Genomic DNA, 26,756 nt, shown 5'->3' with positions numbered 1-26,756 from the left:
CTTGAAGCTATTTACCCTCTCAACCCCAGATCCATTGTTGTCAATAGGGGTTAGCCCATCTCCATTCCTCCCGTAATCCACAATCAGATCCTTTGTTTTTGCGACATTGAGGGCAAGGTTGTTTTCTTGACACTACTGTATCAGAGAGATGACTCTTCCCTGTTGGCCACCTCGTTATTGTTTGGGATTAGGCCAATCAATGTAGTGTCATTGGCAAATTTAATTAGCATATTGGAGCTGTGTGTGGTGATATAGTCATGGGTATACAGGGAGTAAGGGGACTTAGTACACAGCCCTGAGGGGCTCCTGTATTGAGAGTCAAAGGGTTGGAGGAGAGGGAGCCCACTCATACAACTTACTAGCGATCTGACAGCTGCAGGATCCGGCTACACAAGGCTGAGGTCTCTGAGCTTCTTGTCAAGCCTAGATGGAACTATGGTGTTGAATGCTGAACTGTAGTCCAAGAGCAGCATTCTCACATAAGCAAGCAAAAAGAAAAAGCAATAAAAATGCTACTGTGAACTGATTCACTTTACCTCTGCTCTGTAAAGGACAGATTGCAATTTTATATTGCAGGCAACAAGGGCAAGCAGCTCATATGGGGGCCTGCATTTTTAATCTGGATATCAGACACTAATGACATAGGAGTTTGTTTCACACTTGCCTTGCCATCCATGCCAAACTGAACAGATTTAAAGTCAACACATTACTTTATTCTTTATATCAATCTATTGCAGTCGATTCATCTACAGGAAAATGTTGAACATACGGTGGATAGTTGGGGCTGCAGTATCTTGGGATTTAATAGTTTCCTTTGTGAGCAGTTTTGTGCAGACTGCAAAACCAGAGTAATTTGTAGTGATTCTTCATTGTGATGTTTATAATTTCCTTATAGTCAGCTATGTTAGTGCAAAATCTTTTTTGTTTTTGCATCTGATATCTGAATTATGTTCTCCATAGAAGAGACAATATCGGATATTTATCAGTTTTATGAGGGATAAAGATGACTGTCAAAATCTAGCTATGTGGCTACTGTAACCCATATTTAAAATATGTTTTTACTCACCATTCCTATTATTTTTAAAATAAGACTGCTGTTTCAGTTTTGAATGATGACTACTTTAATGTTTGTTTTGGTGTTAAGTAGTAACTGAGAACTGGACTGCTTATGATAATGCATTTCACCTATGGGCTTTCCAGCTAGAAAATGAAAGAGGTAGGTGACATATTAGCTCTGGCATAATTCATATGCAGCCTCAAGAGGTGACCCAGTGTTCTAATTCACATTGTCACCAAGACCCACAGATGGTAATGTAAAATATTTATCACTTGTAACCACAACCATAAGTGACAAATTTAGGTCATTCAATGTTCCAGTGTTAGGTATCTACAAATCGATTTACTGATACAAGTCATTGTTTTTTTTTCATCCTTTCTTAATGAAATGATTGTTGATTCTTTGATCACTATTTAGCAGTTTAGTTTTAAGTGGAACAGCTTTCTTAGTATTTTTAAATCTCCTCACTCATGCATGATCTCCCCACTTCCATAATAGGTAATGTCAAAATGTTTGCTATAGTGAGTGAATATGTGTCTTTAACAATCAGCTTTGAATTTGTATTTTTTAAATTGTTGCCTTTTCCATTTATGGATAGAAATACCGAATGTTACTGATGACACTAAATTATTTAATGACATATTTTATTCCAAAGTGCAGTACTTTGGAAACATTTGACAACGTAATCTCCAGTATGGTGCTTATGAACAAAACTGTTCATCAGTAAAACGCAGTAGTTTTTCTTTTTTAAAATCAATGCTTAGTTTATGGAAGGAGTGATTTAACTTCAGTATTTATATTTACAAAAATTGTGAAAAATTCTGCTTCTGCTTTTCTCAATACAAATTACCTCCTTCTGTTAGGTGTTTAAATCAATCAGTGCTCATAATTGACATTTTTGAAGAATTATTTAACCTCATCAAAAACATGAACTATACGTGTATGATTTCCATTATGCCAAACCTGGTTTTCAATATGGCAAATATTAATCCACCGTATGTTTTCTTTCTAATATAAGTTTCTTCTGGCTAATCATTATTCACATTTAAGGCTTCATATTGAGAAGTATGTAGTAGCAGTGACAGAGTCATAGAAAAGTACAGGGCAGAAACAGGCCCTTCAGCCCATCTAGTCCTTGATGAAACATTGAAATTGCCTACCCCCATCAACCTACATGGATAGCTATCCATGTAGTTATCCAGACTTCTCTTAAATGTTGAAAGCGAGCTTCCATGAACCACTTGTGCTGGCAGCCTGTTCCACACTCTCTCAACCCTCTGAGTGAAGAAGTTTTACCCCATGTTCCCCTTAAACTTTTTACCTTTCACCCCCTAACCCATGACCTCTAGTTGCAGTACTACCCAATCTCAGTGGAAAAAAGCCTGTTTGCATTTATCCTATTTATATCCCTCATAAATTTGTATACCTTTATCAAATCTCCCCTTAGTCTTCTATGTTCCAATGAATAAAGAAATAAACCTATTTAATCTTTCCTTATAACTCAAGTCATTCAGACCTGGCAACATCCTCATAAATTTAGTCTGTACTTTTTCCTGTAGGTAGGTGACCAAATCTCTCACAATACTCCAAATTGGACCTCAGCAATGATTTGTACAATTTCAACATAACATCCCATCTCCTGTACTTTGATTTATGATTGTCAATGTGCCAAATGCTTTCCTTACGACCCTATCCACCTGTAACGCCAGTTTTCAATGAATTAAGGACCTCGATTCCCAGATCCCTTTGTCTACTGCACTTCTACTGTTCACTGTGTAAGACCTACCATGGTTGGTCCTACCAAAATGCAACACTTCACACTTGTCTGCATTAAATTCCATGAGCCTTTTTTCAGCCCATTTTTTTCACCCCGCTGCAAGCTCAGATAGCCTTCCTTGCTGTCCACTACACCCCTAATCTTGGTGTCATCTGCAAATTTGCTGATCCAGTTGACCACATCATCATCTCAGTCATTGATATAGGTGACAAACAGCAATGAACCCTGTACCAATCCCTGTAGTACTCCACTTGTTACAGGGCTCCAGTCAGAGAGGCAACCCTCTGGCTTCCCCCACAAAGCCAGTGTCTAATCTAATTTACTACCTCATCTTGAATCCTGAGTGATTGAACCTTCTTGACCAACCTCCCATGCAGGACTTTGTCAAATGCCTTGCCAAAGCCCATGTAGACAACATCAACTTCCCTGGTAACTTCCTTGAAACACTGTATAAAATTGGTTAGATATGACCTACCATGCACCATGCCATGCTGACTATCCTTAAACAGCTAAATATAACAACTGCAATACTGCTTTTACAGCACCAAATTTCCTGGTGTTCACCTAACAGAGAATCTCACCTGGTCCCTCAACACCAGCTCCATAGCAAAGAAAGCCCAGCAGCGTCTCTACTTTTTGCGAAGGCTGAGGAAAGTCCATCTCCCACCCCCCATCCTCATCACATTCTACAGGGGTTGTATTGAGAGCATGCTGAGCAACTGCATCACTGCCTGGTTCGGAAATTTTAACCATCTCGGATCACAAGACCCTGCAAAGGATAGTGAGGTCAGCTGAGAAGATCATCGGGGTCTCTCTTCCTGCCATCACGGACATTTACACTACACGCTGCATCCGCAAAGAAAACAGCATTATGAAGGACTCCGTGCACCCCTCATACAATCTCTTCTCCCTCCTCCCGTCTGGGAAAAAGGCTCCGAAGCATTCGGGCTCTCATGACCAGACTATGTAACAGTTTCTTCCCTCAAGCTATCACACTCCTCAATACACAGAGCCTGGACTGACACCTTGCCCTACTGTCCTGTTTATTATTTATTGGAATGCCTGCACTGTTTTTGTGCACTTTATGCAGTCCAGTGTAGGTCTGTAGTCTAGTGTAGCTTTCTCTGTGTTTTTTTTTATTACGTAGTTCAGTCTAGTTTTTTGTACTGTGTCATGTAACACCATAGTCCTGAAAAAACTTTGTCTCATTTTTACTATGCACTGTACCAGCAGTTATGGTCGAAATGACAATAAAAGTTGACTTGACGACTTGACTTATTGAATGATTACATCACTTTCTGTTTTAAGGGATGACAATAAATAAGTCCTTTACCTTCCCACCCACCTGGCCTCACCTATCACCTACTTCCCCTTCCCTCACTTGTTTAATCAGGCATCTTCTCCCTTCCTTTCCAGTAGTGATGAAAGGTCTCGGCCTGAAAAATTGACTGTTTATTCATTTCCATTGATGAGTGCCTGACCTGCTGAGTATCTCCAATGTTTTGTGTATATTGCTCTGGATTTCCAGCATCTGAAGACTTGCTTGAGTTTCTGACTATTCCTTATATATATTTACAGATTCAATGTGAGCACTTTATTCAACCATGGGAGCAAAAGCTGGCACTTACCTATTACATTTCAAGGTTTATGCAGGTACATTTCTAGGGCTGGATACACTCACAGCTTTTGAACTTTCCCCAACCAATGGTATCGTCAGTTGAAACACCTAAGATCTTTCAACCTGAGATCATTTTTAAGCACAAATAAGTGATCAAAATGTTAGCTTTCTTATCTTGTCTGAACCATGAATTCAAAGTCCAATTCATGATCTGAGTGAAAAATCCAGCCTGACATTTATAAGAGTTTGTCTTTCAAATAGAACTACTGAGGTGAATGAGAAAGAAAGGTAGAAGAGCTTACTTGGTATCTTAACCAACATTTATCCTTCATTATGTATAGAATACCTGCTGTGTTTGCTTACAGCATTGAATATGTTTTTTTCCCGAAAAGAAAACAAACCTTCAGTTGCGAAGTACTTACGGTCAGCCTGCAAGATAGACAGGTAAATAAATGAAAAAGCTCACTTTGGCATGGTCTCCAGTACTCAGAAAGTGTGTACATTTGGTTTTTTTAATTAAAAGGTTATAAAACCTTTGCCTCAAAGTTTTCTAGGAGGGAGTTTGAATCAGCTTCCAAAGCTGATAAATAATTAATACCTGGGGAAAAAATTGTGGAAAACATTATAAAAAGGAAATCTGGAATAAATTAGGAGGTGCTAGAAATACTTATCAGGTCAGGCAATATCAACAGAGGGTGAAGTAGTTTTTATATAGAACCTAAATTGTTAACATTGTGTTTTTTTCCCTCATACGTGCGCCTAATTTGCTGAGCATTTCCAGCAGTTTCTGGTAATACTGTGATAAACTTCATCACTGCTTAACACAATTGAAAACAGGAATATTTCTATTTTCAATTTTAGTGTTTTGAGAATTTGCACACATTACCAGTTCCTTACTGTTTATGTTTGGTAAATACTTTTACAATGTATTTTTGATCATATTTGATTAAGTGAAACATTGGTTGATTAAATGAGCTAACATTCTGTGTAGCCTTAGTTTACTGTGATAAAATATAATACCTAATAACAAAGTGAAAATGCTTTTCCAACTTTCACTTCAATCGCTCATAGTGTCATTGCTTTAAGCAGGCTTAAATTGGTTCTTTTGCAAACAATTCTTTCTCTGTTTTTCTACCTGTACTCATCAGTATCTGAGGTGTGTGTTTTATACATAAAATTATTTTATTAACGTAAAGAAAAAGGAAATGTTACTCTAGTCTTTAATGTGTCAGTAGTGACAATCATATTAGCCACAAACTTATTAAATATTAGTGCCTCATCCAATGACCTACTCCAGTTCTTAAGCTGTAATTTTGCAACAATGAGTAATAGGTTCAGTGTTGACAAGCTCAGGTTCCTGTGGTATCAGCTTTCACCAATCAGATATATCAGAATCAGAATCAGGTGTAATATCACAGCATATGTCATGAAATATGTTGTTTTGTGGCAGCAGTACATTGCAACATATAATAATTGAAAAAACTATAAATTTCTATTTGGCGGAGGGGAAGAAGCCTTTCCTGAAACATTGGTGAATGTACATTGGTGTAAGAAAAGTTGACCAAATATATGGCCTTGAGAACAAACATTTCTACCATCAAATCCCTACATTATATGAAACTAGAAGAACGGCAAATAATATTCTTTCTACCATAAACTACCTAAGTGACTAATATTGAGTGCCTTCACAAGATTGGATTCTGTCTCTGCGTATGATGTCCACTGCCCTCACACCTTATTATAAATCACATGTTAGATAAAGGGATGTATGATCCTTCCTGCCTGTTAACCTGGGAAATAATTTAAGACCTACTAAATTGCTCAAAATTCAAATCAGTTTGTGTACAAGGTGAGAAATGAGGATTTTCTTAAACCAGTTCTGCAAGTGAATTTAACACTAATGACAGGACAGGAGCTTTTTTGAGTATCTGAGTTTGTCCTATATGAATTTTCCAGATTTTACCTACACATAAAAAGAGGAAATATTGATCCCAGGTGAATGGTTTCCTTAATTTCCTTGTAGTCCATAGTTAAGCCATATCCTGTAGTTTACTATTATACAGTGATGCACAAACGCTTAATCAGCTTTTGTGACTAACATTGGTTGAAATCTGGAAAGGATTACCCTTTAGAAAAAATATTTGGGAGCTTGATTGCTGCAACTTTTTTTCTGTTATCGGAGCTTCCAAAAATGACAATTACTAGAATTGATTAGCAGATGAAGAGGCAAATGTTTAAACAGAAGCAAACTTTTAAAAATGCAGTTAGATCAATTTAAGATGAAAACTTTGAGACTGATTGCTTTGATGAACTGCTTTATTCACGAGTGCTCTGAGCACAAGATTAGATTTTAGTACTCGAGTTGATATCAGACAACAAGTTGAGAGCAAAATTGTTCATTAAATCACTCACTCTTGATGCTTAAACTCTTATTGCCTGTGAACTAAAGAAAGTAATCAGTATTACAGCTGGCAAACTTATATTCAGCCATGTCTGTATTTTTAAAGTGCTTAACCAATCATGCATGGTACTTTTTTCTTGCAATGTTGATCACTATTTTCCCATACGGTGATGCTCAGATTCAAACTTTCACATCCAATTATATTTTGGGTAGCACAATGCTTCTCAAATAACATCCTCTCAACAAAGAATCCAGACTGCAGATTTCTAATCATTTGCAGAGTCCTCAGATTACCATCCCATCCAGTCCTTTAAAATTAATATATAGTCATTATGAATGTTTTCTATTTGTGTAATGCTATTCACCAAACCCCCTCTTCATAAGGTTGCCAACTTGTCTTTCTTCCCTAAATTCCAAGTAATTTTTTCTACTTCGTGAGAATATGCCGCCAACATTTTTTGCCCTCTTTTCTTACAGCTATTGTTTTGGTGTGAAGAATATTGTTGAATACAAAGTAATTAATAGGTCTTTCAATCATAACATGGAGTGATATATTTGACTACATTAATAAATCCTGTGCTCTCTTATTATATTTTTGGGGTCTTATGCTTTAGAAAGACTGTGAATAGTGTTAAATATAATTTTCTTGGTAATATTTTAGTATTAAACTGTACAGTTTTATACTTTTAAGAAAAGTTAAAGAGGCAATGTATGATTGTTCATTTGCATATGATCTCATCTAATGGCTGATGGAATTCTGGAATCAGAATTCATTATAAAGTAACATATTCCTCCCTTGACTTTATAAATTTATGTATATGGTAGGATGACTAGAAGGTTTAAATTTACCATACTCAGTGGCCATTCTGAGTTCAGTTAATCCTTGTACTACAGGTATCGTGAAGGAAGTATCATGTAATGAAGATATTTCAGACATACTGTTTATCCCATGAGAAGATTGACTTGATTCTTAATTGCCGGTGATTGAGTTAGTTAGTACACTGGTGGAATACCAAATGTTGCTCATGAATCTACATTGTACATTTGCTATTTTTATAACAAATAAGGTAGCTTTATCACTGTCAAATGAAATAACTTGCAAATGATAACTTTTAAATATTTTTCTTAAATTTATGCAGCATATCATGGATGAAATGTGAAAACCATTTTAAACAACCACTCTCTCAGTGTTAATATAATAGTGGATTTCATTTGGACAGTATGGTATAGGAAGACGTTTTCCCTGATTTTTATCCTGTCACAGCAGTGGTTAAAAAAAATTGAAATTTAATGGAGATTCATTTAGAATGAAGGATCATTAGGCCATGTAACCCATTCTTATAATTCTGTTAGATTATGACTGGTCTGTGGCTTAACTTCATTTACCTACTCTTGCTCTATATACTTAGATATCTTCACCTGATGTAAGATCTATCAAGGCCCCTTCAAATGATGCAGCATTTTCAGGAGAAAGCTTCACATTCCCTCTGCTCTTTGTGCAAATATTTCCTAATTTAGTTGCTAAGTAATGCCTTAATTAATCTTAAAATCATGTACGGTCACTTCCAGTTGAGATGGCAACTGCATACAATGTTCATTTGGTTAACATCTTCTGGTGTGTGCCACAGGGATCAGTGCTGGGTCCATTGTTATTTGTCATCTATATCAATGATCTGGATGATAATGTGGTAAATTGTATCAGCAAATTTGCTGATGATACAAAGATTGGAGGTGTAGTGGACAGTGAGGAAGGTTTTCAAAGCTTGCAGAGGGACTTGGACCAGCTGGAAAAATGGGCTGAAAAATGTCAGATGGAGTTTAATACAGACAAGTGTGAGCTATTGCACTTTGGAAGGACAAACCAAGGTAGAACATACAAGGTAAATGGTAGGACACTGAGGAGTGCAGTAGAACAGAGTGATCTAGGAATGCAGATAGAAAATTCCCTAAAAGTGGTGTCACAGTTAGATAGGGTAGTAAAGAGAGCTTTTGGTACATTGGCCTTTATAAATCAAAGTATTGAGTATAAGAGTTGGAAGGTTATGGTGAGGTTGTATAGGACATTGGTGAGGCTGAATTTGGAGTACTGTGTACAGTTTTGGTCACTGAATTACAGGAAGGATATTAATAAGGTTGAAAGAGTGCAGAGAAGGTTTACAAGGATGTTGCCGCGACTTGAGAAACTGAGTTACAGAGAAAGGTTGAATAGGTTAGGACTTTATTCCCTAGAGCGTAGAAGAATGAGGGGAGACTTGATAGAGGTATATAAAATTATGATGGGTATAGATAGAGTGAATGCAAGCAGGCTTTTTCCACTGAGGCTGGGGGAGAAAAAAAACCAAAGGACATGGGTTAAGGGTGAAGGGGGAAAAGTTTAAAGGGAACATTGGGGGGGGCTTCTTCACACAGAGAGTGGTGGGAGTGTGGAATGAGCTGCCAGATGAAGTGGTAAATGCGGGCTCACTTTTAACATTTAAGAAAAACTTGGACAGGTACATGGATGAGAGGTGTATGGAGGGATATGGTCCAGGTGCAGGTCAGTGGGACTAGGCAGAAAAATGGTTCGGCACAGCCAAGGAGGGCCAAAAGACCTGTTTCTGTGCTGTAATGTTCTATGATAGATCATGAAGCCATATATTCCACATCTTTGATGCTTTTACATTTGTTTTTCATATTGAGTTCAGTTTGGAGATTGTTTGAGTGTTTTAGCGCTCTGCAGTCTCTGAGAAGATTCCGGGAGGCAGAGGCATTGTGTGCGAAGGTTGTGGGGCACGAGCCAGTATTTGACTTCATTTCGCCAATTATAGGTTCCATTGTTCACCGATTAAAGCAACGAGGGAAATTGAAACATTGAGGCAAATATGGAATCTGAGTGCTGGCTGCCTGCCTTTTGATCACTGGTGGGATCACTCTGCTGCTGGAGTGGAGAGACTAAATTTTGATCGCTTTGAGATCAGTCTTCTGCTGGAGAGAGGAGACTGCCTCTTGATCACTGGTGGCATCGCTCTGCTGCCAGAGAGGGAATGAGCTGCCGCTGGAATGTTACCCAGGTTTTCTGTGTTTTGGATATGGACTTGGACTGTAGACTTTTCAGTCTTATAGTTTTTGATATTCTGTGTTTTTTTTCCCTGATCTTTCTTGTGTTTTTGTGCATGGGCACCGCAAATTTGGGAGTCGTGCCTGTTCCATTTTTGTTCATTTTTCGTGCGGAAAGGAGTGATTTGGGGATTAACGACTGAGTTGCCACACTTTTCTTTCTTGGTTTTGTGGCTCTCTGCAGAAGAAGAATTTCAGGGTTGTATACTTTGATAATGACTGAACCTTTGGACCTTTAATGTTCTGGCTTCCTCCACCAATTTTGTCACCAGGCTAGATATAGGTATACTATCAAATAACTTTAAAATAAAGGACTTCAGTTGGATTATGTATCAGTCTTCATGTCTTGCATTGGGTGCTAAGTTGAATTGGACAGGACAACAGAAGGAGTGCTACATGAACCTTGCTGCTCTTGAGGTGTAAAAGGAAGAAAAATATCTTGGCTTTCTCCTTCAATTTTTACTTAGGATTTAAGGAAAATGCAGGTGTGAATACTGGCACTGATCTGTATTGAACTTAGTTCATTTGTCACCAAATATTTGGTCTATGTTTATTGGCTAATTTGTAGATGAAAGATTAAACCCTGCTGCAACATTATGCAGACCTACTAATAGCTGTGGTACCAGCTAAGAAGCATTGTTATTTAAGAGAAAATAAAATGACATTCTGATTTAAAAGTATATATAATAACATATTTAATAATAGTTAGTATGGATTGTTAGGAGTTTCTTAAAATTTTAGTGATTTTTAACAATGCTGATCTAAATTATTTGTGCATACTAATTATATTTATGATGAAATTTATTCTTTTTCTTTTGCTTCTGTGTTCTGCAGGTGAGAATAATGAAAATGAGGAAACCAAATTGCAATCAGTATTGGACAACGGAAAATACAGCTCTTATAGGTATATTTTTCACTTACAGAATAAGGTTCATTGCAGCGTTCCTTGTATTGTATTTAGCTGAAACAAAATAGAAAAGCTTTTTTTGTTCTTTGATAACTTATTCTGAATTAATATCTGCTTTTGTGTATATGGAATATTTTGAATCACAAACATTTTAAAGATGTAGTTATCATTTTATACTGTATAACATGAGAACCGTGACAGAACATTCAGCAAGGCTAATCATCTTATTGTTCCTGTAATTCCTCAGTTGGATATTAAGTCTATCAAATTGATGCAAAAAAAACCATGCATTTATATAATTCTTTCACAATCTATAACAATATATAGCCATAGTTACGTTTTGAAATGTAGTCAGTGTTTTGTAAGTGGAAATGTAGCATGTAATGTATGCCTAATGAGATTCAACATAAAGCTTCAGAAAGAAATGGCCAGAAAATTGTAGACATGTTGAATGAGGGTTTAATGTTGACCAGTACATCAAGATTAACACCAGTGTTTGTTTGAGCAATAGATATTTCCATCCAATCAAGAGAGCAATAAGACTTCTGTTTAACATTTCATCAATATGGTGACTCCTCTGATAATGAAGCATTCCCTTAGTTTAATGCTGGATGATCACACACTTGAAAGATTTCAATGAACAAAGTGAATCTCTAAATTTAGACAGCCAATTAAGTTTTTTGTTTCATCTCAGAAATATATTACTTTTCTTTGTGACTCATAATTCTGTGGCTAACTGTAATCAAATTTTATGAGACTTATTTTCTTAGTACTGATAGAAGTTGAATCAGTATGTACCAATTTACTTCTGAGAGGCAATTCAGTAAGGAACAATAAGGGGCTATGATACATGGTGTAAAAAGTATCAGAGATACAAGGAATACCATTATGTTTATGCTTATGGTAAAGTGATGCAGAATATTAATGTTGCATCACAGAATATTAATGTTATTCTGTTTCTGATTTGCAAATATTATGGGTTTAAATCTATCCTGCTGCCACCGTCAAATACATTTTCTTTATATAAAAGAACATTCTTTTATGAACGCCATCAAGTAAAATAATATCTAATTATTTCAAATATAATGTAGATTTAAAGCCCTTTTTGAAAGTTGGTTTCTTTGAGCATCTAGTTTATTTTAAATAAGATTGGTGTGTATATCATGTATGCTATGATGTTAACTAATTTACATGGTGATCAATCTTATCTTGGTAGATTTTGACAGGATGGAACAGTGAAGGAGGGATGAAAAACTAGCTATAAAGTAACATGATTAATTTACAGTTTTGTTTCATTTTAGCAAGTGATATCTTGTATTATAAACCATGCTTGCCCCAAGGGAGATAAATCCTTGCAGATACTCTGTTAACATTCACCCAAATTGTCATCATTTCTCTTTATATAATATTAGTTAGCGACAAAAGTGCTTGTTAAAATGTAAAGGTTTTTCCTGAAAAACTGAATTTGGACATCAGAATTAAGTGTAGTTTGTTATATAAAAGAAATATGAGAATTAGTCAAGTGGGATTTGCTGGTGTTTTCGCTTAACAACAATAATATACAAAAAAGGAATGCTATCTACAGTCTAAAGATCTTGTCGATGACAAATTGACTGCTCTAAGTGAGTACTCTAATTCCAAGTTGTTTGTAATTTTAAAAAGAAAGTAAGATCACAAGAATGCACTGTAGTTTAGTGGCTTAACAAGTATAACCTATTCATTAGCTTCTAATCAAAATGCATTTTCAGAACAAAATACAAAATATATGCAGTAGGCTAATTCATGCATGGCTGGGAAAACATTACTTGTTAAATTCCCGATGAACAATACAGTCATAAGGCAGGTGGTTTTGTTCAATAGATGAATACCACGTTATAAATCTGTAAACCAAGAGTTACTGAATCCTCATTCAGTCACTTATTCAGCATTTGTAACCTTTTCAGCACTTGAAGAGAACATAATTAACACCTCTTTGCAAACACCTGTTTATTTAACTGAAGTCACCATTGGATAAATATACATCAATTGCAATCAGCTGTTGGCACAAAAAAAGACTGCAGATGCTGGAATTGGGTGCAAAAAGCAAACTGCTGGTCAATCAGTATCTTTGGAGGAAGGAAATGTCTGCTATTCTCTTTGCCTCCACAGATGTTGAGATCTCCCAGCAGTTTGATTTTGCTGAAGTAATGCCTGTGTGCTTCTGCATTGCAAGCTAGAGTTATAAAATTATTTGAAAAATTCTGTCATGATTAATGAAACATCATCACTTGAAGACAAGTCATCATAAACTCTGTTAATAATCTAAAAAATGTGCTTAATGCTTGCCTGTCAGTGTTTGACATACTGAAGGCTTACGAGCTTTCTGCCTGGAATTGCTGCAATATTGCATTGTATCTTTAAGATCAGTTAACTAGTATTTTCATGTAGTCCTCCCAATGTCTTCTCATACACATTTTATATTTGCACCTTAAAATTTTTCATTAGTATATTTGTTCATATCAGGGGCCTTTCTGCAGAGATTGAGATAGATTGGCTTAATAGGCACTTGGCAAGAGCCAATAAAAAGCAGTTAGATTTTAGTGGAGTGGCCATATATAAATAGGATAGTACTAGGGTGGAGGAGCTTGATGCTTTAGCTCCAGAGGCGTCATGGAGAAGAGGCAGAGGCTAAGCTGAGGTTTCTCTTTGTCTACTAATACCTAGCTAGAATAGTGAAAATGGATCCCAGGTCAGTGGTGTGTTTCCATGCAAGATGTGAGAAATCTATGAGGCCTCTAGTTTTCCTGATTGCTGCATCTGCAAGAAATGCATTGAGTGCAGCTCCTTATATATTGTGTGAGGGAACTGGGGCTGAGCGACCTTCAGCCCATACGAGAGAATGAGTTTGTGATAGATAAGAACTACATGGAGGTAGACTCGTCTAAGTTGTAGGAGGCAGGTAGCTGAGTGACTGTCAGGAGAGGGAAAGGGAATAGACAGAAACAGCGCACAGTACCCCTGTGGCTGTTCTCCTTAATAACAAGTATACCATTTTAGATACTGATGGGAGGGTGGAGGGTTGGAATCGACCCACCAGGAGAAAGCTGTAAAGTCCAGGTCTGTGGCTCCCAGTCTCAAAAGGAAGCTCAGGAGGAAAGGTGTGGGGTGGGGGAAGAAGAATAGAGAAATGTTAACAGGAGTTCAATAGTTAGGGGAACAGACAGGAGACTTTATTGCCTCCCAGCTGCCAAGATCAGAGACATCTCAGACCAGGACCCCAGCATTCTTAAGAAGGATGGTGTGCGGCCAGAAGTTGTGGTATATATTGGTACCAACGACATAGGCAGGAAAAGAGCCGTGGTCCTGAAGAGAGAATATAGGGAACTAGGTAAGAAGCTGAAAAGTAGGACCTTGAAGCTAAGAATCTCTGGATGACTGCCTGTGCAATGTGCCAAAGAGGTTAAGAACAGGGTGATTTGGCAGATCAATGTTTGGCTGAAGAGCTGGTGAAGGAGGTTGGCTTTCAGATTTGTGGATCACTTCTGAGTATCACTTAAGTTATACTCACTGGAATTTAGAAGATTGAGGGGGGATCTTATTGAAATGTATAAAATTCTAAAGGGATTGGACAGGCTAGATGCAGGAAGATTGTTTCCAATGTTAGGGAAGTCCAGAACGAGGGGTCACAGTTTACGGATAAAGGGGAAGCCTTTTAGGACCGAGATGAGGAAAAACTTCTTCACACAGAGAGTGGTGAATCTGTGGAATTCTCTGCCACAGGAAACAGTTGAGGCCGGTTCATTGGCTATATTTAAGAGGAAGTTAGATATGGCCCTTGTGGCTAAAGGGATCAGGGGTATGGAGAGAAAGCAGGTACAGGGTTCTGAGTTGGATGATCAGCCATGATCATACTGAATGGCGGTGCAGGCTCAAAGGGCCGAATGGCCTACTCCTGCACCTGTTTTCTATGTTTCTGGGGAAGGTATGGCCTGTAGGAAAGAGATGGGTTGCAGCTGAAATTGAAGGGAACTAATATCCTTACAGGCAGGTGTTGAGGAAGGTTTAAATGTCTGACAGTTTAAACAGTTTGAAGATGGGAAACCAGAGTGATAGGTCAGAGGGTGGGGCAGTTTGTGAAGGTTGATACAACATGTAGAGAGACTGTGAGGAAGGATAGGCAATGGAAAGGGCATAATTGTAGTCAATTGGATGGATTGAAATGTGTCTAATTTAATATGAGAAGTACAAAGTTGTGCCCTTTCAGGAACTTGGCTGTCACGTGAGCAGGAATGGCTGCTGGATGTTTTGAGGTTTAGATGTTTCAAAAGGGACAGAAAGGGAGGTAAAAGATATGGGGGAGTGGCATTACTAACCAGGGATAGAATCACAGCTACAAAAAGTGAGGACATCATTAAGAGGAATTGTCTACTGAGTCAGTATGGGTGGAAATAAGAAACAGCGAAGGAGCAATCACACTATTGGGAGTAATTAATCAAACTCCCAATGGCAATAGGGACACTGAGATGTAGATTGGGAGGCAGATTTTTAAAATAAGCAGGAGTAAGTGAGTTGTTGTCATGGGTGGCTTCAACTTCCCTAATATTGATTGGAATCTTCCTAGTTCAAAAGGTTTAGATGAGGTGGAATTTGTTAACTGTGTTCTGGAAAGATTCCTGATATATAATGTAGATAGGCCTACTAGAGTAAAGACAATATTGAATCTGGTACTAAACAATGAACCTGGTCAGGTGACAGAACATTCAGTGGGTGAACATTTCAGAGACACAGACCACAACTCTGTGACCCTTAACATAGCCTTGCAGAAGGATAGGAATAGACAGTATGGGAACATAGAAACTTGGAAGTGTAAATTGAGAACATATATACTCAGAGAAATACACAACAGAAATTTGGAGGTTGTTGAGTGTGCACTTGCATGGGGTTTTGGATAGCTTTGACCCATCAAGGCAGAGAAGGGATGGTAGAGTGAAGGAACCATGGTTGATGAGATGTGGAACATCTAGTCAAGATGAAGAAAGAAGCATACTTGAGGTTTAGAAAGTGAGGATCAGATAGGGCTCTTAACAGTTACAAGATAACCAGGAAAGAGCTTAAGAATGGATTTAGGATATCAAGAAAGGGACAAGGGAAGGTCTTGGTAAGTAGGTTTAAGGAAAACTTCAAGGTGTTTCACACATATGAGAAGGCCAGGACAAAGTGAGGGAAGGAAATCAGAGATAAAGGCATGACCTTTACAAATGTGTCAGTGTAGAATAAGTTGATATAAGACAGTAAGATAAAAGAGCAGAATTAGGCCATTCAGCCTATCAGATCTGCTACACCATTCCATCATGGCTGATTTATTATCCCTTTCAACTCCATTTTCTTGCCTTCTTCCCATACCCTTTGGTGCCCTGACTAATCAAGAACCTATCAACCTTCACTTTAAATATACTCAATGACTGGCCTCCAAAGTCATCTATGGCATTGAAATTCTGAGATTCACCACTCTCTGGCTAAAGAAATTCCTCTCAATCTCTGTTCTAGATTTTAAATCTCTCTGTTCTGAGGGTATGTTCTTTGGTCCTAGACTTACCCACAACAGGAACTATACTCTCCACATCTACTTCATCTAGGCCTTTCAATATTTTATAGGTTTCAATGAGATTTCCACCCCCATTCTTCTAATCTTCAGTGAATACAGGCCCAGAGCCATCAAACACATTAATGCTTTCATTCCCAATATCTATCTCCTGAACCTCCTCTGGACCCTCTTCAGTACCAGCACATCTTTTCTTAAATAAGAGACCCAACATTGCTTGCGGTATTTCAAGTGTGGTCTGCCCAATGCCTTATAAAGCCTCAGCATCACATCTTTGCTCTTTTATTCTTGTCCTCTGAAAATAAATGCTAACATTGCATTTGCCATTCTTACCACAGACTCAACCTGCAAGTTAATGCCGCAGAAAGACTTCCAAGTCCCTTTGCTCCTCTGATTTTTAAATTTTCTCCCCATCTACATCTTTGCTCACTCTACCAAAGTGCATGACCATACACTTCCCTATATTCTATCTGTGACTTTTTTTTGCCATTCTCCTAATGTCTTTTTGCAGACTTCCTGCTTCTTTACTACTACCTGCCCTCCACCTATCTTCATAACATCTACAAACTTGGCCACAAAGCCATCAAATACATCACCCAAAGCAGCTTATTATCTTGTTAAGTAGCTTCATGTGCAGCACCTTGTCAAAGGCCTTCTGAAAATCCAAGTGAGCAACAACCACTGGCCCTCCTTTTCCTGTTATTTCCTCAAAGAATTCCCAACTGATTTGTAAGGCAAGCTTTCCCCTTAAGGAATCCATGCTGACTTTGGCCTATTTTATCAGGTGCCTCCAAGTACTCTTAAACCCCATTCTTAATAATGGACACCAACACCATCCCAACCACTGAAGTCAAGCTAATTGGCCTATTATAATTTTCTTTCTTCTTCCTCCTTCCTTCTTAAAGAGTGGTGTAACATTTGCAATTTCCAATCCTCTGGAAGCATTCCAGAATCTAATGAGTCTTGAAAGATTATTACTAATGCCTCCATAATCTTTTCAGCTACCTCTTTCAGAAACCTGGGGTGCAGTCCATCTGGTCCAGGTGACATACTTACCTTCAGACCTTTTGACTTCCCAAGGAACTTCTCTTTAATAATAGCAATTATACCCTTCTCTTCCACCTGACACACTCGAATTTTTGTTTGACTGCTTTTGTCGTCTACAGTGAAAAATGACATAAGATAGTTATTAATTTAGTCCATCATTTCTTTGTAACCCATTATTGTCTCTCCAGCATCATTTTCCAGCAAGCCGATAACCGCTCTTGCTTCTCTTTTACTCTTTATATATATATATATATGAAAAAAAACTTTTGGAATATTCTTTGATATTATTGGTGAGCTTACTTTCATATTTTATCTTTTCTCTCCTTATGGCTTTTTTAAAATTTGCATTCTGTTAGTTTTAAAAGCTTCCCAATCCTCTGACTTTCCCAATTATTTTTGTGATATGATATGTCCTCTCTTTTCCTTTTATGCTGTTTTCCCTTGTCAGCCACGGTTACTCATCTTCTCTTTAGAATACTTCTTTATCTTTGGGATGTATTTGTCCTACGCTTTCTGAAGTGCCCTCAGAAGCACCAGCCATTACTGTTCAGCCATCATCCTGCTAGTATTCCCTTCCAAACAACTTTGGTTAGCTCCTCTCTCATGCCTCTGTAATTCCCTTTACTTCACTGTAATTCTGATACATCAGACTTTATCTTTTGCTCTTCAAGGTACATGATGAATTCTATCATACTATGATCACTGCTTCCTAAGAGGTCCTTTACATTAAGCTCCCTACTCAAATCTAGTTCATTGCACAACACCCACTCTAGAATTGCCTTCCCTTCATGGGCTCAACCTCAAGCTGCTCTAAAAAGCCATTTCATAGGCATTGTACATATTCTCTCTCTTGGGATCCAGCATCAACCTGATTTTCCCAGCATTTTGAAGTCCCCCATGACTATGGTAGCATTGCCTTTCTCTATCTCCTGTTGTAATTTATATCCCACATCCTGGCTACTGTTCAGAGGCCTGCATGTAACTCCCATAAGGGTCTTTTTACCCTTACAGTTTCCTAACTCTAGCCACAATGATTCTACATCTTCTAATCCTATTTCATCTCTTTTCTGAGGCTTTGATTTCATTTTTACCAGCAGAACCACCCCACACCCTCTGCCTAACTGCCTGTCCTTTCAATGCAAGGTGCATCCTTGGATATTAAGCTACCAATGATGATCTTCTTTTAGCCATGACTCAGTGATGCCCACAATGTCATATTTGCCAATTTCTAACTGTGCTACAAGATCATCTGCTCTGTTCCATTTTCTGCGTGCATTGAAATATAACACCTTCAGAATGTATTCATCACCGTTTATGATTTTGCCCCCACTTTATACTTCAACTCATCCCACTGACTGCAATTTTGCTCAATCATCTACCTGACCTTCCCCATCATTTCACTACATACTGCATCTTCTTAATCTTCTTGTATACCAACTATCCCATCCTCAGCCCTATCTTTCTTGTCCTCATGTCCCTGACAAGTTAGCTTAAACCCTCCTCAACTGCTCTAGCAAACTTTGCTGCAAGGGTATTGGTCTCCCTTGGGTTCCAGTGTAACCCATCTTTTTGTACAAGTCATACCTTCCCAATGATACAGAAATACTGGAACATGTCAATGTTAATCAAAAAGATGGGCTGGAACTTTTGAAAGATATAAAAATAGTTAAGTCCCCAGGGCCAGACAGTATATACACTAGCTTACTATGGGAAGCAAGTAAAGAGATTGCTGTGCCTTGGTAAAGATCTTTGCATCCTTACTGGCCACAGGAGTAATACCAGAAGATTTGAGGTTAATCAGATGCTATTTCTTTGTTAAAGAAAAGTAATAGGGATAGCTCTGGTGAATATTAACCAGTGAGTTTTGCATCAGTGGTGGGCAAACTATTGGAGAAGATTCTTAGAGACAGGATTTATGAGCATTTGGAGAAGCATAGTCTGAATACAGGTAGTCAACATGGCTTTGTGAGGGACAGGTCATGCCTCATGAGCCTGATTGACTTCTTAGAGGAATTGACAAAACAAATTGATGAGGATAGAGCAATGGTTGCGTGAATGTGGATTTTAGTCAAGTGTTCAACACGGTTTCTCATGGTAGGTTCATTCAGAACGTCAGGAGGCATGGGATCCAAGGAGACTTGGCAGCATGGATTCAGAATTAGCTTACCAACAGAAGGCAGAGGGTGATGGTAGATGGAGCATATGGGGGGATGTCAGAACTAGGTTTTACAGAGAGAGTGGTGAGTGTGTACAACACACTGGCAGGGGTGGTGGGAAGAGGCAGATACTTTAGAGCAGGGTTCCCAACCTGGGGTCTACAGAGCCCTCGGTTAATGGTTCGGGTCCATGGGACATTTTTAAGATACATTGGGAACCCCTGCATTAGGGACATCTTAGAGATTCTTAGATCGGCACAGAGATGAAAGAGTAATGGAGGGCTATGTGGCTGAAAGGCTTAGATTGATCTTGGAGTAGGTTAAAAGGTCGGTACCCTTCATGGGCCTTAGGGCTTGTGCTGTGCTATAGTGTTTATGTTCTACTGTATATCAGCTTTTTCTGCGCTACTATGGAATTCTGTCTCCTTCGATATGTGCAATAAGGAGATTTAATGATATTTTTGACAATGTCAGTTCATTAAAAATTGATCTTGTATCCTGATATAACTAAAATAATCTAGAGATGAACACTATGCCCAAATGTATCATTATGGAAGATAATTTTTTGATAATTTATCAAACTGATAATTATAGCCTGAACACTTCAATGTGGTACATCCATTTTTATTGGCCTGTGTAAAGGGTCTGAGCAAAGCAAACATTCGGGTTTGAACATTCTGTGTGTTCAAACAGATATTCATATTCCCTCTCACATCATTTTTTCACCTGTTATGTTTCATTGTTGGGTTTGCCCTCCTGTACTATTATGCTACATTCTGGAGGAACTCAGATTTGGCAGCATCTGGGGCCGGTTAGTGGGGGTGGAGATTCATTCTGTCTCTCACTCTCACACTCTCTCGCACTCCCTCCCCAACTCTCCTCTCCCTCCCCAACTCTCCTCCCCCACCCCACACAGATGTTGCTCAAGTGATTCTCCTTCATGGTCCTGATGCAGGGTCTCGACTTGATACCTCTGCAATTCTTTTCTTCTGAGTTCCTAAAGCATATTGTTGCTCCAGATTCCAACATCTGAGAGATACAGATAGAGTTCACTCCAGTAAAGTGTGAAGTGATTCACTTTGGAAGGTTAAAGTTGAAGGTACAATATAGGGTTAATGGCAGGATTCTTAACAGTATGAACAGAGGGATTTTAGGGTTCACATATATAGATCTGTCAAAGTTGCACTATCCTTTCTCCACAATCTGTTCTACACTATCCACAACATTATCAACCATGAACCTGTGGTGTCTTGTGACTCTCCCGAATCTGCCCCAGAATTTCCTGACAGCAGGGAAGTTCTTGCCTTTGGCTCCGTGCAAGCTGATGGTGAATAGGAACCCAAACTGCAGAAACAGCAATGCATCAAGGAGGGTGAAAATTGAATAGATATTCAATTGTAGAAGACTGTCACACCTCTTAACTTCAGTTTTGGTCACTTTGCTGTAGCAGAGATGGTATTAATCTAGAAAGGGTGCAGATCAGATTTACAAATATGCTGCAAGGTCTTGAGGGACTGAGTTGTAAAAAGAAGTCAGACAGGCTAGGAATTTATTCTAGAGAGCACAGGAGACTGATATGTGTATAAAATGAAGAGGATAAATGCAGTGAAATATTTTTTCCCAGTGTAGGAGAATCAAGAACTAAAAGGCCTATGTTTAAAGTAAGAGGGGAAAGACTTAATAGTAGTTTGAGGAGCAATTTCTTTTTTTCACAATAAGGGTGGTATCTATGTAGAAGGAGCTGCCAAAGGAAGTGGTTGTGGAGGACAGTTTGGGAGAACTGGCTAATGTGGACAGGGGAAATAGTTTATTTAGGTAAGAAGATAAGAAATTGCAGGCATTTAAAGTAGTATTTGAGGAAAGAAGACAGTGAAAAGGATGATCCATCCATGAAAACAGAGTTGAGGATGACACCATATCGAAAGAGAAATTCTATGCAAATATGAAAAGAATAGCAAAAGTAAAAGTTTGCCCCACAGAAGATGAAACTGGGAAATGAGAAAATATCAGAGATTTTGAACAAATATATTGTATGTCTTCATGGTAAAAGCATCCAGTTAATTGGAGAAAATCAAGGAACAAAGATCGAGAAAACCTTCAAGCCATCATTATTGCTGGGAAAAGACTATTAAACAGACTAATGGGATTAAAGGCTGAAAGGTTCCCTGGACATGATACCTACATCCATAGACTTTAAAAGGAGTTGTTGGAGGTAGAGGGAACACATCTTCCAACATTCCATAGAATCTGAAAAGGTCCCAGCATATTGAAGTGTCATAAATCTCCCTATTCAGATAAGAAAGGAAACTACACCCATGTTAACCTGACATCTGTCATGGGTAAACTGCTAGAATTCATTATTAAAGACATGGTAGCATATCGTTGTGTAATTAAGCCGAGTCAATATGGTCTTATGAAAGAAAAATCATGCTGACAAATTTGCTAAAGCTCATTGAGAATGTAACAAGCAGGATGGATAAGGGAAGCAGCAGATGTTTAGATTCCTAAAAGGCATTTGATAAAGTGCCACATAAAATGTTACTATACAAGATATGAGCTCATGGCATTAGGAGTAATATGCAACATGGATAGAGGATTGGTTAACTAACAGAATAAAATAATTCTGGATAAATGCATTATTTTCAGATGGGCAAGCCATAATCTGTATGTTGTTGCAGGAATCAGTGCCAGGGCATCAACCATTTACAATGTATCTTAACAACTTAATGAAGGGACTGAGTCAAGTTTGTTGCAATTACTAAGATGAATGGAGTAACATGGAAGAATATGAGGTTATCCATCTTGGTAGGAAGAATAGAAAATCTCAATATTACTTTAAAGGAGAAAACTGACAGAATGGTACCTTACTGTGCCCTCATACATAAGATACAGAACGTTGGCATGTAGATGCAATAATGATTTAGAAAAGTAAAAGGAACAATTGCCCTCATTGCAATCAGAATGGAATGCAAAGAAAGGGTAACCTTGCTAAAAATGTACAGGGCTTCAGTGAAATTACACCTAGAGTATTGAGTAGAGCTTTGCTCTTATATAAGGAGGGGTAAACCTGCATTGGGCAATGCAGAAAAGCTTTCATTAGGTTGATATGAAGGAATTAGAAACATAGAAAACCTACAGCACAATACAGGCCCTTCGGCCCCCAAAGCTGTGCCGAACATGTCCTTACCTTAGAACTACCCAGGTATACCCACAGCCCTCTATTTTTCTAAGCTCCATGTATCCACCCAGGAGTCTCTTAAAAGACCCTATCATTTCAGCCTCCACCACCGCTGCCGGTAGCCCATTCCACACACTCACTACTCTCTGCTTTAAAAAAACTTACCCCTGACATTGTTGTGGTTTTTCGTGCTTTTCAAATGACCAGGAGACGCAGAAGATTCTTCAAGAAGGGTTAAACTTTAATTTGCAAATCAAAGCTGAGACAGTCATTGAGCTGGTCGCTGACTGCCTCCCGATTCTCGGATACAGCCGCTTTTTAAAGCAAACCTGGTTTAGCTGCATTAACATATCCAAGCGGTGCATATCACAGTTACTATTGTTTTTACCTATTGACTTATTTGTTCTAGTCGACTATATAGTTTTAATTACACAGCAGACATGTTCAAAGCAAAATATCCCTACATATTGTCTCTACATTGCTTTAGTTACACAGCCGACAAGTTCAAAGCAAAATATCCCTACATATTGTCTCTACATTGCTTTAGTTACACAGCCGACATGTTCAAAGATCCCTGAGTTACTGTTCATTAACACATATTGTCTCTACATTCAATTGGATACCTGATTAGCATATATTGACACATCATTGTCCTTTAGCATTTCACACAGTTTTGGTTACACAGCAACTTCACAGCTGGCGACCGCTCCCAACCACCTCTCCCTAGCATATACCAACACACCATAGTTTTTAGCATTAAGTTTTATACTCCATAAAGTTTTATACTCCATAATATTCATATTCTCCAATAACATCTCCTCTTTACCTACTTCAAAGCATCTTAAAACTATGCCCTCTCATGCCATTTCAGCCCTGAGGAAAAAACCTTTGACTATCCACACAATCAATGTCTCTCATCATCTTGTACTCCTCTATCAGGTCACCTCTCATCCTCCATCGCTCCAAGGAGAAAAGGCCGAGTTCACTCAACCTATTCTCATAAGGCATGTTCCCCAATCCAGGCAACATCCTTGTAAATCTCCTCTGCACCCTTTCTATGGTTTCCATGTCCTTCCTGTAGTGAGGCGACCAGAATTGAGCTGTCATCTGTTGAGCTGGTTGGGCTGATACTTAATTGTTTTTTAGAAGAATGAGAGCTGACCTAATTGAGCTTCTCTAAGTGGATGCTGAGAGGATGGTTTATCCCACAGGTTGAGTCAGCACTAGGGGACACATTTCCAAAATGGATGGTTGGATGGCATCTGTTAGTCTCGTGAGACCATGGATCTGCGCCTGGAAAGTGTTGCTTCAGTCTCTCCAGGGCGCAGGCCTGGGCAAGGTTGTACGGGAGACCGGTAGTTGCCCAAGCAGCAAATCTCCCCTCTCCACGCCACCGATGTTGTCCAAGGCAAGGGCAAGGGCCAATACAGCTTGGCACCAGTGTCGTCGCAGGAGTTGCCAGAGTGAGGTTGAAGACAATGTCGGACTGCCGTAGGGACTCCAGCTCCGGATTTGTCTTCAGGGTTTACTCCCGAAGCCTTTCTCATAAGTGGTTATGGCCGCAAGGCAGCAGAGGTTTGAAATCAGTGTTTTCTCTCTCTTAAATGGACTGCCTTCCTAGGCTGACGAGCTCCATCTACCCGAAGCACTGGTTTTAAGGCGCCAGGACCCACCTTTGCCCCTTCTCCTATTAGTAAAAACAGTTCTGTCGGGCTTAGAGGCTAAGCCACACAAGAAGGCCAGGTGTTGGACTTGTTTGTCAGAGGCTATTTGAGGCACATGCCGTGAGGAGCACTTTTAGGTAGTGGGAGCTTGTCCCTACTGCCACCCCTCGGCTTGACAACATGAAGCAGAGAAGGAAATTCTCTGACAGAGGTATTAACTTTTGGAATTCTGTATCCCAGACAGTTTATAGAGGTTAAGCCACTGAATATATTTAAAACTGAAATAGAAATTTTTGTTTGACAATAGGGGAGTCTTTTGTTATGGGATCAGACATGACAGTTGAGCTGAACTCAAATTCAATGGAAGATCAGGTTCCAGGGTTATAAGTCCTGCTACAGCTGAAAGGAAGATGAGGATATTGTTAAAATAAAAGTCAGTCATATGATGAGGGATGATGTAGGTACAGTGGATCAGAATTAATTTAAGTGGAAGTAAAGAACAATGGAAAATCAAAGCTATGGGTTGGAGTACTATTAGGCCCCATACTACTGCCTGGTGACAGAACAATGTATAAATGAAGAAATATCAAAGGCATGTTAAAAGGGAACTGTAATTATTCAACTGGCACTGTACCAGGGAAGACAAAATTGTGGAGTGCATTAGAATTATTTCTCATACAATATGTTACAGAACCTACTTGGGAGCAGTCTGCTTTTGATTTAGTCATGCGTAATAAGGCAACATTAATAAATGAATGTGTAGTTAGGATCCTCTAGGAAGCCATGATCACAGTATGGAAGAATCCAGATGCAGTTTGAAGACAAATATAGCCAATCATAGAGTCATATAATTCTGCACCATAGAAAGTGAAACCTTTGCTCCACAATGTCCATTTAGAACATATTCCCTACCTACATTATTTCTTCTTGCTGGCACTAGGTATGTATCTATTTGTGCTTTGCCCACTTAAGTCAAAATACCTCTTAAATATAGTAATTGTAATTACTCCAACACTTTATATGGCAGTGAATTGCAGTTATCAACTGAGAATCAGAATCCGGTTTAATATCACTGGCATGTGTTGTGAAATTTGTTATTTTGCAGTAGCAATGCATTGCAATACATCAGAACTTAAAATAATACATAAATTATAGTAAGGTTGGATCACTCTAAGCGCTGAGCCAATTTGGAGAGGTCGAGAACAACTTCTGTGGAAGTGAAATCTAGGCCTGGGATGATTTGTCGTAGTGGGGCCCAGGTCCTAGTGCAAGGTGTAGACAATTTAGACACTGGCCCAAGTAGTCTAGGGGCTTCTCTCCATGACACCACAGCTGTGAAACTGCCCCCAGCTGCTGTGCTTCGTTTCTGTGACCTTTGTGGTGACTCACCCTGTGAATACCAAGGCTTTGGGCCTATTCCGAGCTGCTCTGGGGATTTGGATCTAAGGACTCAGTTTGGTTCGGAATGCTGTTGTTGCTTGCTTCTATTGTTTGCATGATTTGTTTTGCTTTTTTTTCTCTTTCTCTGTGGGCACTGGTGGTTGGTCTTACTTTTTTTAACTGGGTACTGTCAGGTTCCTTGCTTTGTGACTGTCTGTAAGCAAACAAATCTCAAAGTTGTATAATTTATACATTATTTGATAATAAATGCACTTTAAAATATATTTCTAAATTAGTTTATTATGTTGAGGGGAAAAAAGAGGAAGTAAATATTATGATCATGAGTTCATTGTCCATTCAGAAATCTGATGGCAGGAATGAAGAAGCTGTTCCTGAAATTTGGATGTGTGTCTTCAATTCCTGTATCACCTCCTTGATGGTAGCAATGACAAGTTGGCATGGCCTAGATAAAGTGAGTCGGTCAATGATGGATGCCACCTTTTGTAGATGTCCTTGCTGCTGGGGAGGTTAGAACGCATAATTGAGCTGACTGAGTTTACAACTTTCTGCAGCTTTTTCCAATCCTCTGCAGTGGTCCCTCAATACCTGATGGTGATGCAGCCGGTTAGAATGCTCTTCACAATATATTTGTAGAAATTTGTGAGAGTCTTTGGTGATGTACCAATTCTTCTCAAACTCCTAATGAAATGTAGCTACTATCATGCCTTCTTTATAATTGCATCAGTATGCTGGACCCAGGATAGATCTTCAGAGATATTGACACACAAGAACTTGAAGCTGCTCAACCTTTCCACTGCTGATCTCTCGATAACGGCTGGTGTGTGCTCCCTTGACTCCCTGAAGTCCACAATCAATTCCTTAGTCTTACTAATG

General features: G+C 38.7%; 1 protein-coding gene across 6 annotated transcripts in view; it reads left to right on the top strand.

Moving 5' to 3' along the window:
- The window catches only part of tbc1d5 (TBC1 domain family, member 5), a 477,565-nt gene that overhangs the window by 206,604 nt on the left and 244,205 nt on the right, over positions 1–26,756 (top strand). For all 6 annotated transcript variants that reach the window (XM_073054429.1, XM_073054423.1, XM_073054427.1 and 3 more), the window contains one exon: positions 10,784–10,853. In XM_073054429.1, coding sequence (XP_072910530.1) covers positions 10,784–10,853 — 70 coding nt within the window. The remainder of the gene's footprint in view (positions 1–10,783; positions 10,854–26,756) is intronic.

This window comes from Hemitrygon akajei, chromosome 8, assembly GCF_048418815.1.
Source record: "Hemitrygon akajei chromosome 8, sHemAka1.3, whole genome shotgun sequence".
Lineage (NCBI taxonomy): Eukaryota > Metazoa > Chordata > Chondrichthyes > Myliobatiformes > Dasyatidae > Hemitrygon > Hemitrygon akajei.
Note: the sequence above shows the minus strand (reverse complement) of the source record. Positions and strands in the feature narration are given on the sequence as shown.